An 18008-nucleotide genomic window follows, 5' to 3' on the forward strand; every position below is an offset into this window, starting at 1 on the left:
CCTCAGCTCGACAACAGGACATGTGCTGTTCAGCTCTGAGAACATTCTCTGACTCGGTAGTCATTTTGTAAGGAAAAGCACTACAGGGGTCATGTTTCCTGCATCCTTAGCTGTTCCCACACTGATAGTTTTCGGTGTATCCCTCATCAGATTAGGAGCTGAACACTTGGGCTGAGCAACTGTTTTTACTGCCATGTCGACTTGGCCAGAGAGCGATGGTAGAGTAAACAGCGGCTCTGACGAGGGTGGAGCTGCTCTGTGGTTCGGGCAAGGCTGAGGACTTTGCTGCCTCGGAGCGTGGTTTGGTGGTGGTTTGGAAGGCAAGGCAAGTCGGAAGCGGTGGTTCGAGATGCACTGTCACGTGAGGGCTGTTACGGTTTTTAAACGAAGCAAAGGAGAAGTGGTCAGTGGCTTTCCTTTATGGCACCAACAGCTTGTGGAAAGTTGTTCGGGAAAGGTTTCACTTGCCCAAGCTTTCACGGTGCTCGGGTAAATCGTCAGGGGCTCAGAAATGTCACTCCGTTCATAGGCTTTTGGGGGAGCGCAGCCGCAGAGCGCAGGGCTCCTCGCGGGGAGCAGCACCCCAGCCGAGCCTGGCACGACTGCATCGCAGCCCCCCGGGTGGGCCGTGCCCCTCGAGTGAAGAGGACAGGGTTTTGGGTTGCGTTCCTGGCCGGGCACCGGCAGCCTCGGACGCGCGTGGGGTCTCAGGACGGCTCCCCGCGGCAGGGCAGGCTTTGCCCCGGGGACGGAACCCGGCCCTTTTCCCAGGGCACTTCTCCGGAGCTTTACCGGAGCTCGGGAACGCGGCCGGGGGCCGGGAAGCCGAGCCCGACCCCGGAGCCGGTTTGGCGGTTCCCGGTGCCCCCGACAGGGGGCAGCGCCGTGCGGGAGCGGCGCGGAGGGGGCGCGGCGCGGCGGGGCGGGGCGGGGGCGCGCGCGGCCCGCGGGCGGGCGCGCGCGGGGGCGGGGCGGGAAAGTTGCGGGGCGTTGAGGCGGGCGGCGGCGGCGGTACCGGCGGCGGAGCGGGCACGGCGGCACCATGGACGATTTGGGTGAGTTCCGAGCCGCCTGTAGTCCCCGCGGCGGGGAGGAGGAGGAGGAGGAGGGGACCGCCGCTCTCCCCCCCCCGCTCCCCGCCTCAGCGCCCCGGGCAGCCCCCGCGGCGGCCGCGGCCCGCCCGGCCACGCTGCGCCCCTCGGCGCCGCCGCCGGGCTCCGCGCCGGGGGGTTCGGGCCGGGCCTGTCGGCGCCCGGGGACGTGTCGCTCCCCGCGGACCGCGCAGGCCCTCCCGGCTGGCAGCGCTGATCCCCTCCGCCCCCCAGGCCCCTCGGTTGGGCTGCCCTGGGGCCGCCGGCAGCCACCCACCCCCGCCCGCGGTGCGGGCCGCCGGTGTTTGTCCCGAGTCTGCCCCGGTCGGGAAAGGCGTCCTTCGGTGCCGTACCCCGGGAGCAGCGTGGAGCGTGGTCGGGTTTCGGCAGACACCTCCTCCCCTGCCGCTGCCTCTCGAGCCTATTCTTGGGCGAGATGTGTAACTTTGCACGGGTGTAGAGCGATCGCTGGGGAGCCCTCGGGGGCCAGGCGAGCACAACCCCTTGCCCAGCGTCCCGCCGGGCTCAGAGCTCATCCTTCGCTTCCCTGGGTTTCTCCCAGGTGTGCCAAAACCTTCCAAAACTGTGTAGCGGGGAAATGTCAGGTCTCACTGGAAAGATCTAGAGAGTTTGAGTTCCTTTGGTACCAAGCCGGAAAGGGGGTGGATCTGCCAAAATCCCTTGTGCACTGGGAGACATTAGGGTGACTGAGTTCCGCTTATGAAACCGATTAAATCAGACACTGGGGAGGGGCCGCAATCCGTTACTTCCACCCTACCTTTAATAGAAACCAGACCTTCTGTTAAGATATGCTCCAGGAAAAAAAATGCAGTTTTATTACTGGATCTGGAAGCTCACGTTACAGTGCTGGCATAAAGCTGGTGGTCACGCCTTCAGAAAACAGACTCTAATTTGGGCTAATGATAAAACTTACAGGGCGAGGAGTCCATCAGCTGCATGGCTTCCTGGTGAAAGGGGCACCACGAAGGATTCATTCTTAGGGAGTGAAACCTTACCCTCTGCCAGGGTGAAGTAGCTGGTGGTGCAAACAGAATTAATTTCTACTGCAGTTTCTTCTCACAGTTATTGTTTCTTTAACTGGAGACAGTTCTGTTTACTGTTTCTTATGTCCCTCAGCCTGGTTATCTCTTGGAGATTTGGTGCAAGTTTCTAGCTGTTCAGGAATGCATTGCTAGTCAGAACAGGATTCACCCAGTCTGTGTATTTACTTGATGAGTTGCCTTTCAAGGTGAGCATACAGATAGCATTGTGTAGGGCCAGTTTAGTGTCTCATCAACATGCTCTTTAACGAACCACGGGAGCTGTACTGTGCCCACTGTGATGTTGCATTCTTTTCCGGTTGTCCGAATACGCTACTGCAGTTTCAACACATTTTTCCTTTCCTCTGTAGGAGGGTTGGAGGTGAACTGCAAAGAAAGTCTGAAAAAGATCCAAACTTGTGTCTGTTTTGCTCTTCTGAGGTGTTAAATGTATTGGCACAACCAAAAATTAAAGTTGTGATCTGATCTTTAAAACAGAAGTTTCTGTCTCAGCAATTTGATTCATCACGTCTTAATTACACCATGTCTTTCTCAATTTTTGTGCAGTCTTTCAGACTGTACAAGATGTGATTATCTAAAAGCAAGCAGTTGAACAAAAAAAGTGGGACCTTTTCTCTCTCTAAGCTTTTCTTTGCTGTACAGAATTCACCATGGAAAGGCACGGCAGCTATTTTCCCTCTGGAAATCATTGTTAGCCCCCAAATTGCTCACTTCTTTTTCTAAAGCCATTCACCTTGGGGTGCGTAAATAAGGGAACAATTCTGTGCTGATACAACTCTCCTGAAATAAGTCAAACTTTTGAATTGAAGTGAGAGTTGTTTGTTTTTCTTTCCTCATTATCTATGGGTGGATTATCTGAGTTGCGAATTAACTGTGCCATGGATACAGATGTCTGCACTGGCTGTGTCCAGAGTCAAGCTGGTCTGGCAGGACTTGTTGGTTCAGGCACAATGCCATGTGGATATAGCTGCACTGCTTCCAGGGCCAGTTTTGGCCCAAAAGTAGTTTAGCATTGAGCCTGAGCTAATACACCTTGCAGGTTCAGGGTTGATGTCAAGTAAAATCAGCTTAGATATTTCCACACCATGCTTCTGAATCTATGTTGTGCAGAAATGACTAGTGACTGATGGGCCTTGCTAGACACGAGGGAACACCTCACAGAGCCTGTTGGTGTGGCTGTTCTTAACTCCCTGAATTTATCAAAAATCTCCTCCCTCTTCTGGAGCTGACAGAGTTGATCAGTGTGTGCTTGTGCACTGTACAATGGAGGTCCAGAAGTATCTTAATTTCATGCTGCTTGGGCTGGAGAGGTTATGAAACATCTGTGAGAATGGATTTGTATTGCTTTGGGGATTCATTGGGAGTTAAGAAAAACTTTGTTCCTTTTGTTTTCCCCTCAGTGTTGAAGAAGTGGTGTTACGGTGCACAGTGCACACAGGAAACTGTTTCAGAGCTCTGCAGGCGGAACTCGTGCACCCCATTGCGCTGGGGGTGCACAGGACACTCAGTGCTGGGTCTCGGTATAAACTAGAATAGCACATTGTGGGAAGGGGGGGAGGAGACGGTGAATTCGAGCAGCTGACCAGACTTGTCCAGATTGTCTTCCTTGAATCTAAGGAAGCATATTTTGCGGATGTGCTTGGAGTTTGACAGGAAGCTTGGTGAATGAGTTTGCCATTCTGCAGTGTTGTAAATTGGCACAAAGAGTAAAACTTTGTCCTAAAGAGTGACAATCCTAACTCAGGGCTATCGCCCCTTTCAGGGGATTACCAAAGCACAGCGTGTTGTTACATGCTGTGCTTCCAGCACACAAGTGACCAACTGCACATATTTGCTTCAGGCTATTTGAGATATTGAATTAGATGTTGATTATTCTTGGTTCTGTGGTGCTACCTCGTCTAAGTAGTATGTGTGAACAGACCCGTTAGGATCTGCTGGTTGCAGAGGAAGAAACCTAATTTGTGTAGTGTGTCATGTATTTTATGGTGAGAGGAGCAGGAGAAAGGAAACTTTACATTTGCTTTAGTCAGATACTGTTTGATTTTTGACTTTGAATGTTTTTTGCAACCTTTTTCTGAAAGGGGTTGTTTGCAAACACTACTGTGATACTTTTTTTTTTTTTTTTTTTTTTAAGCTTTGGTAGCTCCAAACAGAAATGGTGTTGCTTTTAGAAGCTTTCTTTTGATGGCTTTGGAATTCTTGCTTCTCTTCTGCTTGATGTTTTTTTTTCGTTTTGTTAAAAGGCTTCAGATTTTTTTAATCTGGGTTTTGCAATCAAAAACAAAACAGCATTCACTAGAGCTTGTAAAAGATGTTTTACAAAGAAGTTATTTCTGTTTAATAAGAATGTATTTATGGTAGTATTTTGGCTGTGCGTGTAAACTAGACTGTAAGCTTCTTATTTTAGGTGTGCTTGCTCACATCTACAAGGATTTTTCTTTTGCAGGTTTGTCTAGCAATGTGGCTTCAAAATTCTGGGTGCAAAGGTTCAGTGGCTCAAGGGATTTTACTTTAAAAGTTGTTTCCCTCTGATTTAGGAACTCTAACCCACCCTCTCTTCAGGGCTTAATCCTCTCAAGATTGACTTTAAAGGGAGCAATCTTGCCATTGATTTTTCATGGGAGTGTGGAGGGGATTGCATGTGTTTCCATCTGTCATCTGTCCTAACATTTGGAAGATTGCTGTGCTCTGCAGGGCTATGCTGTCCGTCTCTCTTCTGAGGGGGATGCTTGCCTGTTTCTGAGTCAGTTCCTTCAATTTGGAAGTCATATGCAGTGGGTCTTGGTCTTACTTGACTGAAAGTTTAGTGTGAAATTGCTCGTGGTCAGCTACGCCCAGGAAATGGTATTGGGGGAAACGCTGGTAAAGTAATTTGGTCCCTTGGCTTTCTACTGGCTCAGGTTTCTGAGTCATTCCTGCTGCTGGGCGAGAAGACTGTAAACAGAACTAATACTCTGCACAATGGGGTTCTGACTTGTTTTAGCTTCTTAGCTGTTGTGACCGCTCATAAAACAGGGACTTCATTGTCCTGAGCAGCTCAGACAGGGAGTCCTCTGCCTCAAGCAGTGTGTGATGTAGAGAGAGGCTTCTTTTCTTGTTGCTCTATTTCCATGGAAAGTCTGGACTCTGTGCTGTCTTTAGCTCCTTTGTCCCTTGCTGGGAGAGGTCAACTTATCCCAAGTATTCAGCTGCCCTCCTGGTTAAAATTGATCCTCTGACACCATCTCTACCACTAGAGAAAGAAATGGGTAACTTCTCATACATCTTTAACTCTGTCTCTCTACTTGTTCTTTCTTTCCCAGGGAATCATGATAGTTCAATTTCTCTGGACCCTTTTTTCCTCACCTTCTTTGCCCTTGAAGTGTATTATATGCAACAAGTTGTGAAACTGAAGAAATGATGGATAAAATTCCAAAGTCTGGCAGCAGAACAAGCAATAATAATGAACTTCTAGTTAGATCAGAGTTGGTTTTCTGATCTAGTGCTAAGACAGACATACATAAATTCCTTAAATTAAATCTGTGCAACTAGAGGGGGGGAAAAATCCTGTCCGTGGCCACAAAACAAATCTGTTTGAATCGGACTAATGTGTTAGTTGTGATATCCAGGATCTGCTGCAACTTTGGAGATAGCCCAAACACATTCTGAATTCAGTTGTGTTATGCTAGTGGAAAATCAGTGCTAGTGAATAGGATCTCTGGTCTCAGTTTCCTGCTCTGCATCTCAGGCTACGCCTCCCTCCCTGTGTGTACTGATCTTCTGTGTCTCTTTTTGTCTGATGCGGAAGCTGTTAATGAAGATGCTTTTCTACTCCAGCTGCCTGAAAGCAAGACATTGTCTGTGGGAAGCTTCCCCAGGCTATGATAAGATGGGGTTTAGGGAATGAGTTTCTTGGTCAGTTTAGCCTGTCCGAACTAACTTAGGTTTAATAACAAGCCCTGGAAGTGCAGGTTGTAATGACTGCTATTATATTTTAAAATGCTAGGTAGGGAACTGTGGAGACCTTTGGGTCCTGTTCTTGTTTCAGTGTTTGCAAAATCTCACTTCACATCTCATCCAGATTCAGATAGCAGCCAAAAATGGTGATTCCAGCTTCCCCATGCCTTGTGTGCTTGCTCCTTACTTAGCGAGTATCAGGCTCCAGAGTGAACTGGTTCAAATTTCTGGTCTTTTGGAAAACCAGCCCTTTTCCCGCAAATTGAACAAATGATTTGCCATTGAATCAATAAGCTGAACTGTCTTACCCTGTGGCAAGGTAACTAGATCCAGTGCAGTGTAGAAGCAAGGAGTGGCACCATTCCTTTCCATTTTGGGTTGAAGTTAAATGGATTGGAGAGAAAGTGGAAGTTGCGATTTCAAATTGGTTTGGCCTGATTTAACTGCTGCTGTAAGGTGTGTTGTGTTTACTGCCCCCATCTCCCTTCCTTGTGTCCACAATAACTGTTGGGCAGTTAGCTGGATCAGCAAGCTGATTGTTCTGAAAGTCATTTTTTTACATGGACAGTGGACTGGGAAGTAGGTGAGCCTACCTCTTCTAGTTGTAGCTTATGTTTAATCTAGCATAAGGTAACCATTTATCCACAGCCTCAAAAACTTGCCCTGACTTTAGGCATATTGTTTCTCTGTCTGTGAAATAGGGATAATAGCTCCTTACCTGCAAAGTATGGTTAATGTTTGTTGAGATCTCTGTGTTTCTGAAATAGCTTCCAGCTGAATATATCAGAATAGTAACTCTTTCAAGCTTTTCTGGTCACCATTGCTGGAAAAGCTTGCAATGGCAAGTTTGAATTAGATTTGTAAGTTTTTATTCCCTTCTCGGCCCTGTTTAATATTCCCTCTCTGCCATTCTGATTGCTCATCCTTTCTTCATCCTCTGTTATGATAGGCTGTGAGTAGGGAGAAAAGATTTCCTTTCCCTTCCAAGTTCCCCACAGTAGTTCTACTCTAGTCTTTCCCTTTACCACAGAGCGTCATGAAGTCATTCAAAGAATGTTGTGTGCTAAAGATATACTATGGAAATAGGAGGTGGGTGATGACTTTCTCATATCACTCTTAGCCGTTTTTCCCATTTGTGCTTACTCTCATCGCAAATGGCCCCAGAGCCTCAGAAACTAGCTGTCTGGGGACAGTCTTCCTTGATTGACTAGTGTTAAAATCCATGCTTTCTCTTCTGTGTATGTGTGTTTTTAAATCCCAATAAAGCAAATGAAGTAGAAATGGCAACGAGTGCTGTGGAATAAGTTTGGTGTTGGCGTTTTGGTTACTGGAACTTGAGTCCCGGAGATTATCTGTTTGTGCTGTTTAGGAGTCTGGTAAGCTCTTTTTCTGCTCATATAAATGTAGCTTTTTCTTGTAGCAGACAGTAATTATTCTGAATTTACATGGGAAATTTATCTAAGCAGTTTGAGACAACTATGAGCTGAGGATCCAAGAGAACTTACGGCAAGCCACAGGGGGAGGTAGCCTTGCATTGTTATTGCTTGGCTCCTTTTCCCCTGTGCTGGACTGTCTCTACACTGCGAAGGAATTTAGTTCAAGTTATTTAAATGATTATGAGGTAGCCTGAAGTCTTCAAATGCAGTTTGTCATGCCACTTCTCACAGTGTTCTTATTATCATACGCAAGTTTGGTGTAGATGGCTTTGCTGGGTGAGCTACTGAGTACATCTGGCTGGCAGCATGCAGTGGAGTGTAGCTTGATTTCTTGTTTTTTACTGTTTATTGCACATGTTTAAACCTCTAACATCTTGCAAACGATGTGAAGGAACATCAAAAAAAAGTAGATGGCGCTCCAGGGAATAAACTTTCTGAATGACACTTTGCATGGGGAATTGTGCTTTAAATGGCTGAGCTATAAATCAAACTGTATGGGGTCTCCAGGAATAAACCAATCCCATGTTTTTGTCACAAAATTGAGCTGGCAGACAGAATTAATCTAGTGTCTGTCTAGATGCCTGATAGGATCTTGCTTTATTTCTATCCTTGAAGAGCAAGGTGAGCAGAGAATTTCACTTCATGCTATAGGAAACCTGTGGTGGTTCGGGGACTGTGATTAGGCTGTTTTTTTCTAAGAGCAGGAGGGGGCAAATAAAGCCAGAAGTAGAAAAGGTCACGGGCAGGAGGGCTGTAAATCATTTGCCATGGATTAGGGGCTTAATGCTCCCTTGTTCTACCCTCTTTCATGGTTCTAAACAAGTTCAGGGCTTCTCTCTGAAAAGGTTTCTTTGAGGTTGAAGCCACTAATTTTGGCTGGGTCAGACAAAAGAGCCTAAAGCTTAACTGTAAGTCAGTTGAGGTTGCTGGTGCCCCATGAGTTGGAATAAGATGATGTCCTGGCTGGTCTTCTCCACTTCTCATCTTGTTTGACCATTAGTTGGGTCTGCTGCTCCCCATTCCTCAGCACCAGCACCTGTCTTGGGACTAGGGATTTTTTGTTGCTGCTAGCAAATTACCCCTTTTCGGCAGAGGTGGTCCACAAGAGTAAGATGCCTAGCAGTAGTACTGCTGGTTTGGAGCTCTCCCTCTCGTTCATTATGGTTTTATGTGGGAGACACTTCTTGGGCTGTGTTGGTCTGGTTAGGCAGTGTGATACACAGCTGGAACTATTCTGCCTGGCTGTGAGCAGCTCCAGCAGTTAGACAGGATCCCTGCAGAGAGCTGGAGCACTGGGGGAGGGAACGAAATGCCATTTCATCCACGTCATGAAATCTCTTATCAGTGGCCAACTCAGTGTTGTGGGTGGGTGAGCGGTGCTGGCCAGAAGAAGCTGTCTTTTATTTCTGCTGTGAAATGTGAGGAGCTCAGCGCTGTCAGGCTGGGAGCTGTGGAGTAGCTCTGTGGAGTTTGGGATGAATTTGTCAGTCAGGTTCTTATAATCCTAAGTTTGTCGTTTCAATCTATCCTGCTGGTGCTTAATCTTAGATTTGCTACTTGGCTGTCCTGAGCAGTTCCCTTGGGCAGTGCCTCACAAGCACAGCTACTCTGGCATGCTGCTCCTGTACTTCTTAATTGCTTAAATCTGGTGCTTCCAGTACCTTCTCTGCCTTGGGATCATGCTTAAAAGCCTTGGCCATGCAAGTTAGAGAGAAAATCTGTTAGGTTATCATTCATTTTTCTGTAAGAGTTGGTTAAGGGCTCAATTTGTTGCATGCTACTTTCCCATCAAATGTGAGGGAGGAAACTACATGAAACAGATCACCATGCTATATGGCTTATGGTGGTGTGAAACTCAGAGACGTTCTAGGCTGTCTGGATCTGCTAGAGTCCTCTGATTGCATTGCTTAGGTTTGAAAAACACTCTGTGTTGGATGGAATAGCCGGTGTGATGTGAGGTGTTTGGTGCCACTTTCTCTGGAGTGGTATTGCTCTGGTGTGATCCTGTCTTTGCAGGGTTGGGAAGCTGTTGGGGAGGAGGGTTGAAGACAAGGGGTTGGGGGTAGTGCAGGGAGGAAGCTTTATGTAATTCTTGGCTGGCTTCTGAGTAATTGTTTTAATGAAATGGAATGCAGTGTATTCAGTGCTTGCTTGGCAGAAACAGCTATTTTTTTATTTTCTATTTTTTTGGGGGGGAAGGAGTTGGAGTTAGTCTATTTTCCAGCTGCTTTAAGCAGTTAGGCTTGGATTTGTCACAGAGATAGGAGTGGAATATTGTTCTCAGCGAGGGGGCAGTTGCACTGCTCTGTGTGTGTGTGGGAGGTTGTCTTTGTACATTCAATGTGTAAATGGAAGAGCCTGGTTCCCCTGTTTCTCTGTGCGTTGTGAATGCTGGTGTGGTTCTGAAGTGGATCAGATTAAAGTACACAACAGTAATGGGATGATAGTGATGTGAGTAGGTACACGTCCATATAAAAAATATATGCATCTAGGTACTTGATAGGAAAATGAATCAATTTTCCACAGTGCCCTACTTCACTGTATAGCAGGGAAGAATATGATCTGTTGAGACAAAGAAGTCAACTTAATTTTCAGCAAAGCAGAAATGTGGGGGCTGGGAATCTTGACTTCTGTAGACTAGTGCAAAATATTCTCTCTAGTTATCTCAGATGATTGTTGACTTTTATCATCGGATTGGTGGAGGAACAATCAGAGATCATGCTGAAACCCCTTTTTTAGAAAGTAATTTGAAGAAGGATTCCTTTCATGTACCTATGATAGGGAAGTTTATTCTCATGCTGCTTCTATTTCAGTATTGCTGACATTTCCATTTTTGGTCAGCACTGGAGATTGGTCTCTCTTACTCATCTTTACCTCTCAAAAATCTACTTTCTCTTTGGTCTTTATAATTTTTTTTTTTAATTGCGGTTTTCTGTGGTCATGAGTTCTCTTGTGAGTAAAACAGCCTTCAGTTGGTAGAATAAAATTTTTCTTTGTCTAATAACAAAACAACAACTTCTGTGCAGGGCACCAAGATGAAGAAGCTGTCATGTGTTTAATTGCTTTATTAATACTGCTCTTGGTAAAAAGAAATCCTCACTATTTCTCTTGCTGGTGACAAAACAAGCAGGAGACTAGTGTCTAATACTTCTGTCACAATGCCAGATGATAGGTAGAATAATAGGTCATCTACATTCTCACAGTCGGAAGAGATAAGAAAACCTTAAACATGCTCCAGCTCTTCTCCATCTACTGGCTACAATATATTTCAGTTCTAAAACTGTTAGTTTTCTGTCTGGCTTTAACAATTTTCTTTCTTTCAGTGGGCCTCTGTCATGACATTGTGAAACTCTTGAGCCGCATTCTTCTGCCAATGCTAAAAAAATAATAATGCAGAGCTCTAGAGCTGTAGAGCAATCACCAATCTCCATCAAATTACCACCCACATCTTCTCCCAAAGTAGACTGGGGGACCAGTTCCCACATTAATTTCTGGCACATTGTCCTCCTCTTGTTCCCAGAAGCTGCTTTTAAAGTAAAAAGAAGCTGCTTTAATTAGATTTTTAACCATGTGCTTCTTGGCCCCTTGTACTCTGTTGTCTTTCAATTATGTTGCTTGCCCATGGTCTGTAATTACTTGGGTTATCTTTTTTAGTAGAATGTTCATCAGATTGAAAGCTTCATTCTAAAACTTTATACCTATTATAGTTGTAAGTGGTACTAAGATCCACATGACTGAAAAATGTTAAATATTTTGTTGTAATTTCCCCCTGCCCTGCTCTGTGAGTTTACATTGTGCTTTTGGCAGCACTTTGTGTGAAGTCAGTTGCTGATGATGACTTACACTTTCTGGCTTATAAAGAGTTCGGTGTTGCTTCCAAGTCTGTTCCCACTCTCTGTTGCAGAGAACCCTTGCAGAAACGAAAACTTCTTAAAAAGAAAAATCCACCATTTTGAGAGTACTTTCTTAGTAATTAAATTTTTAACCAGCTAGTTAAACCACATACCACATTTGACAAAAGTTCCTTTTCTAAAAAAAGGGAAGCAACCTGCCTCAGTGGTTGGCAGGTCAAGCCGGCAAGTCTTTTTAACTTGTCTTTATTTGAATCTCAATATCCTAACCTTTTATCTGGCATCCTTAGTATCTGGGTGAGATTTGCTGGGACTTTATTTCTCCTTATAGGCACAGGCTTTTCAAACTTGAAATACCTTGGTTTCTAAGGGTAGATTTGCATTCATTGAACGCTCTTTGCATTTATGCTCTTGGGAGATATGCTTGTTACTTACTGAATGGGAAGTTCCTGGAGTTAATGAAAAATACTCTCTTCAAGGACTAAACTCTCAAGTCTGCATTCTGATATCACATTTAAGAGCCTTCAGGATAGGAATGCCTCAATAAGACTGTACTAAATATGGATACGATTGCAGTGTCTCTTTAGTGTCCCTGTTCTTTATTGCTGGAATCTTTCTTTTGCTGGTAGCCAGGCATTCTATATCTCATGGGCAGAATTTGTGCTTCTAATGCTTTTAATGAATTCAGAATTTATACTAATATTTCTGTCCTTCATTTCATCACCTTTATGTGTGTCTCAAATTTTGTAACTGGCACTTTGCCTGGATGGGTTTATATTCAGATCTGTTTATGCTGCTTGGATAGGATTTCCACTGTTTAAAAGACACTTTTTTTCCCCTCCCTTAAGTTTCGTGTCTATTCTTGCATAACCATGCAAAACTTACCCTTCCCTTTATTGGTTGTAGGGTCCACATGCATTCCTGCTTCTGTTACTTTTTAAAAGGTAGATAATTAACTTAGAATGTGCAAGCTCTGACAGCGTTTTGTCTCTGACTGGGTCCAAACCCGTTTTTACATATGCAGATGGATAGATATTTAGCAATCTTATTATTGACTATGGTTATCTGTGTGGCAAAGGTGAGATGCTGGGGTATCTGAGGTGGTGGTCCTGCTGGCAGTGGAGCCAATATAATGGCTTGCTGCTGCTGAAAGGGGGGATGGTTTTACTTTCACTCATTCTTACCCCTTTTCTGCTTCCTTGTCTGGCTGTTTGGACAGACCCCTTCCTTCTTGCTGACTGCTGTGCTCATCCCTCTTTTCTAACCCCAAAGAAAACAGTCAATTTTTTTGGCTGGGTGTATATTCTGTTGAACTGGTTCACAGAGGGGTCTTGTAAGAGCCAGAGCCAACACAAGTAAGTGGCAGCAGCACATGTCTGGAAGACGGAGTAAAACCTCTCCATTTTTGGCAGTGATGAACTGTTAATTCGCCTTTCTGCATCTTGTGAAACTGTATCCTTCACTCCAGGGTGCTCACTGTCCAGTGAAACTTCTGTGCTCTGTTCCTGTGTAAACCCTGATGTAACATGTTTCCCTTAGATGAGTTAGAATCAGCAGTTACCAAATTACCATCTCCATGTAGTAAGTGCTCTACAGCTGTTGTAAGGTGTCCTCTTAAGTGGTCAAACTTACACACTTGTCATTTCCACCTGAGGGCTCTGGAGCACAAGTAAATGAGACTTGCTGTTGCCCAAAGATTTGGAAACCACTGCTGTGCGTTTACCCTGTTCTGATTTGCCACTGCTTATGGCACTAAGCTACTGCTTAAAGGCTGCTCAGAGGAGTTATCCAGTACTGGATTAGCATGTGTTGTAACCTCAATGCTGTTTATGACAATTTTCAGTTCAAGTCAGACCCAACTGCCTACAGTTATGCAAATCTCAACCAAATACAGTCCACCCAGGGCCTAAAAAATGCCCTTGTCTTACCCTCATTTCAGTGGGCATGTAGAGGGTTGCTTGGTAGTAGCTGGATGCCACACACCTCTGCATTTGGCAGTTTTTCTCTAAGTCCTGTAGTCCAGGGCTGAGCAGTGTCTGGCACGCAAATGATGGCAGTATTTTCCACTCTGGTCTACTGTCCTTATAGTTGTTACTGTTCTCTGCCTGCCTTTTCCAGAAAGGCATGAGAACAGATTGCCCAGTTCAGGTCTCTAAAGAGTGTACTTCCGTGCTGGAGGAAGAAGGCTAGTCTGCTGGAGCAGACAGATGACTTTCTTTCCCAGCAGCTCTACATGCTGCTAAGGAAGAAGAATAATAGGTAGAAGGAGTCTTTCCTTTCATTGCACAAGGAGGGCAGACTGACTTTTGGCAAGATACTAATTATATGGCATCAACCTTACGTACATGACTTGGAGAGAGCAGCACGGGTTTGGAGTGGCGTCCGCTGTAGCAAAATTGTAAGGCATGATAAATTTCCCAGCACTGTGATGCTCTTACTGCCCACTGGCACTAGTTCCATGAATGTTTGCCTGACTGATCAGCCAAGGGACTAGAACTACCTCGAGCCCTGGACTTTTGTTTATTCTCTTTACCAGAGCTGTAGTTTAAAATCTGTAGTGTCTTGTTTCCTGCTGTTTCTATACCCATCCTTGGACTCTTTGCTCTGTTTAATGGAGGTCTCCTTTGTACTAGATTTGTTAGATGTTTGTAAAATGGCAGTGCACGCTGTGTGTTGACCTAGCACTTGCGGAGTAGCTGCGTGCTGATGTAGCAGGAAGGGTCTGGTTCTTCAGATAGCTGGCTTGGCTGAGCCCCTCTTCCTGTAGGAATACAAAGGAGTTGGTATTTTGATCAGAGGCCTTGGCCCTGGGAAATTGTCCCAGAGGGGTCAGTTCAGTGGCTGCTTGTTTGGTTTTCATGAATATTTTTGTTTTGTTTTGGCAGAGGAGAGGGGATCTTGTTGGACTTTTTTGAATGTTGATCCTAGTTTCTGTGAACTTTCTGAGGGAAGCCAGCAGCAAATAAAAATTCTTTGACATGCATGAGGAGGGTTAACTTACTATTTCGTGCATGTAAGGATAGGCAGAGGACTAAAAAGGTTAGTGTATTGGTGACTAAAATTTTTATTTTTAATTTTTTTTTCCATCTAGGATATTGGCTGAAATCCAGCCCAGGTCAGTACTGAGACAGTATTAACTGCTTAGTTGCTTGTGTAAAACGTTTACACTCACTCCAGTCTGTTCCTTCCACCAAACTCAGCCAGAATGCCACTTGACTCTTGTTCAGTTTGAGAGTTGCTGTGTTTGAACAGAGCTAATGTCCCTTACTTTTGTCAGAGTCAACTCGCCTCCCTCCCAGAGACAGTTAGGTCAACATTGGCCATTTGCTAATTCCTTTGTCTGGGACTTCCTGGAAATGACTGAAGATCTATTTGCTGTCAGGCAGAGATCAGAAATAGATCTTGCACAAGAAGAGCCACTCTAGGAGAGGATGGTCAGAGGCAGTACTTACCCTCCTTGGAGACCAAAGCTGTTTCCAATTTGGCAGTTGACACACAGGGAGTGAAATGAAGACTCTAATTTTTGTGGATCGTTGTTCCTCATAATCTTTCACAGGGCTAACTATAACTGCCCGTAGGAACAACATTCTATTTGCTTCCAAAAGGAGAGGATTCTGACAAAAGACTTGGTAGCAGGTGGAGCTCATAGCAGGCTGCAGATTCAGACTGAGAAATTCCAACTTAAGTATTTTTAGTACAGGCCTGAGAGTGAGACTTGCTTTCTATTCTGATATAATGTGGACTTGCCATGTTATGTTTGGCTGTTCAGGACTGCATATCATTTCTCCATTTCTGAAAGTTAGACGATTTTTTGTGCTACCAAGGGGGTGTGAATGTTAAGGTGAGGATTCTGATTCGTGATCCTCATTGGAATTCAGGTGCGGTGGCTACAGACTTTACTGCCTATAGTTGCTGCAGGTCACAACCTGTTACATCGATATAAAATGGAGTACATGGAGGTTGAGGGTTAGGGTGTGGAGCTGTCGACTGCTGTGACTGAAAAATGTGCCTGAAAATGACTTCCACTTCTGTTATCAGTACTGTAACTTGTGGGTGGGACAATTGTCTGAGAACAGTAGTACTTAAATCATGGTGGTCTGAATCACTGGAGGGTCATGAGTTGGCTGTTTAAGTCTGTGTGAAGCATTTCACATATCACAAACTTTTCTTCTGCAATCTCCAACTTCTCTGTCCAGTAAACCAGAACCTGTTTTTGTGCTCTTAAACATTGTACAAGGGTTGAGATTAGCTCAGCCTGCTGCTTTTGCATACGCTGTGTCACAGGGTGTGCTGGAGCTATGACTTGCAAACCCTTCACAAACTTTTCCTGACTCTTCTGAAGATTGTTCATCGAGCAGTGGAAGAATTTTTTGACTAAGTTTATCCATCTTTGGTAATTGTTTCCTGTTGTTCAGAACTTGGTTTGAGAGTACAGTGAATCTAGATAGAAAATAACTCCCTGTGTGATTCCTTTCTCTTTTAGCTTCATACAACTGTGGGTTCATCTGTCTGTGAATTGCTATACAGAGGCATTCAAGGCTTGTGTACCTGGGGATCTGGCATTCTCAGAAGCTTATGGTAGCTGTGAAACTGAAAACATTTATTTGTTTAGTAAGCTGGACCATGAATTCAGTTTAAGGCAGCAGGTCTTAGCATAGGGTGTTTGTTTTGTCCTGGCATGAGCTGTTTGCTGCTCGGGACTGTAAACAGAGGGAAGTAATATAAGATGCCTCTTCACTTCAAGTGTGGAGAAAGCTGTGCTATAAAAAAAAAAAAGAGGATGCTGTATATGACAGGAAATAACCCTTCCCTCCCTGCCTCCCCAGCGCTTTCTGGAAATGAGAAATAAATGGAAGGACACACCTTTGGGAGGGAGCAGGCTCTGAAACCAGAGATGTCACAGTGCTGCTAGTAAGTTCAAGTACTCTTCTTGGAGGCAATACGTGAAGAACACAACATCCAGCTTAAGCTGGATTTGTATGGCCTTGCTTTGCTCTATGCTGTCCTTCGATCTTCAGTGCCAGTAAGAGTTTGTTCTTCCTGATGTTTCTGTTGACAGCTCTCGAATGTGATAGCCATGGCAGTGGAGCAGACAGCTTAGGTTAATTTGAAGACCTTGAAAAGGCTACACTTGATTCAGCAGCTTTTTGGCTGAAAACAAAAAATACCATATTCAAACTATATTTTCTTTGGATATTAGTGTGGTAACCTTACTGTTTTTTTCTGGAGCATTAGGTACATCCCTCCTGAAAGGAGATGGTACTTAAATCACAAATCACTTCCAGTGTGAGGATACTCAACAAACCTGTAACATATTGACGAATATTTCTCTTTGACCATGTAAGCAGTTATGTGCCTTGTGAGACTTGAATTCCGTTATTTCAGCCATCTAATGAACTGTTCTGAGGTAGTGGTAAGGGGTTGAAAGTTTTTCTAAGGAAGTTGGAGGAAGGCAGAAGGCCTGTGCATTTCTCTTTTGTAGGTGGTGGTTCATTTCTCTCAGCCAGTTTGAGCTGGGGTCTAATTTAGTGTTCAAGAGCTAAGTGGAAAAATTCTGGTCCTACAGGAAAATCTTCTGTGGTTCCTTCACACAGCTTGGACTGTAGGCCAGGGAGTGCTGTGGATTTGTGTCGTTCTATCCAGGAAACTGTGCTGACTCAGACCTTCGAGGCAGTTGCAGTGTCTCTCAGTTTGCATGCTGTGTTGATGATCCCATGCCCTCTGGGTCTGGTTAAGATTAGTTTACCTTCCTGCCAACTCTGTGATGTGAATGGAGCCAGCAGTCAAAGGATTTCCCAGCCTGTTGCATCAAAGATGACAAGAGGTGGATCTGAGGTTCTCGCTCAAGGAATGGGAGTGTGATTCCCATGGACTGCTGGTGTCATGCTGCAAACTGGTCAGCTGGTTTCCTACAGAGTCTCTCTGTGCCCTTGAAAGCCTTGCTGCTGCGTTACACAGGAACTAGCTGACCCCTTGTGATGCTGGCGCTCTAGCACCTTCACCATTCTGACAAATACACCATTGCTGAGGTTACAGGGCAGGTCTGAGTTTCAGTGAAATGCTTGTGTTAATTTGAAAGGAAGTGGTGTGGCCAATTCCAGGAAGGATGCAGTGACCTTTATGGTTTTCCAGCACACGTACAAATAGCCCTCTTGCCCCTCAGAGGGATCCAGTGGAAGGTCTGAGCTCACATGATAGCTTCTGTTGGGTGTTTATAGAATACAAAGTTGGCTCATCTTCAAAGTTTTATGGTCAAGAGTAGTCTCTGTCAAAAGCTAACTAACTCTTAAGCTTGGTGGCACAAATGAAATAGCAGCAGTAGGTACATGAAGTATGCAGCCCTACTGATTGAGCCATATCAAAATTCTGGGGCTGCAAAGCCAAAATAAAATGTCAGTGTAGGCTCAGGTGGAAGTGGCTGGTAGTGGTGAGGGATGTCTTCAGAATTTAAGAGCATTTCAGTTTGTGCTATCTGCTCATTACTCCCTTTTCAGGCTGCAGTTTTTCTGGTCTGCATCTGAGATGCAGATTAGTTATGGGAATCAGACAGGAGGATGGGTGATCACTTTCAACTAATGGCAGGATGGGTCTGGATTTTACAGTTTGTGTCCTGGTCTGAGTTTTTGAGGTGAA

At 45.0% G+C, this 18008-nt stretch overlaps 1 protein-coding gene across 6 annotated transcripts in view; it reads left to right on the forward strand.

Moving 5' to 3' along the window:
* The first annotated feature begins 973 nt into the window (after positions 1 to 973).
* Positions 974 to 18008, forward strand: part of PXN (paxillin) — a 48464-nt gene continuing 31429 nt past the window's right edge. For all 6 annotated transcript variants that reach the window (XM_075041777.1, XM_075041778.1, XM_075041779.1 and 3 more), the window contains exon 1: positions 974 to 1055. In XM_075041777.1, coding sequence (XP_074897878.1) covers positions 1043 to 1055 — 13 coding nt within the window. In that variant the 5' untranslated portion in view covers positions 974 to 1042. The remainder of the gene's footprint in view (positions 1056 to 18008) is intronic.

Source organism: Buteo buteo, chromosome 11 (assembly GCF_964188355.1).
Source record: "Buteo buteo chromosome 11, bButBut1.hap1.1, whole genome shotgun sequence".
In the NCBI taxonomy this organism is placed as follows: Eukaryota; Metazoa; Chordata; class Aves; order Accipitriformes; family Accipitridae; genus Buteo; species Buteo buteo.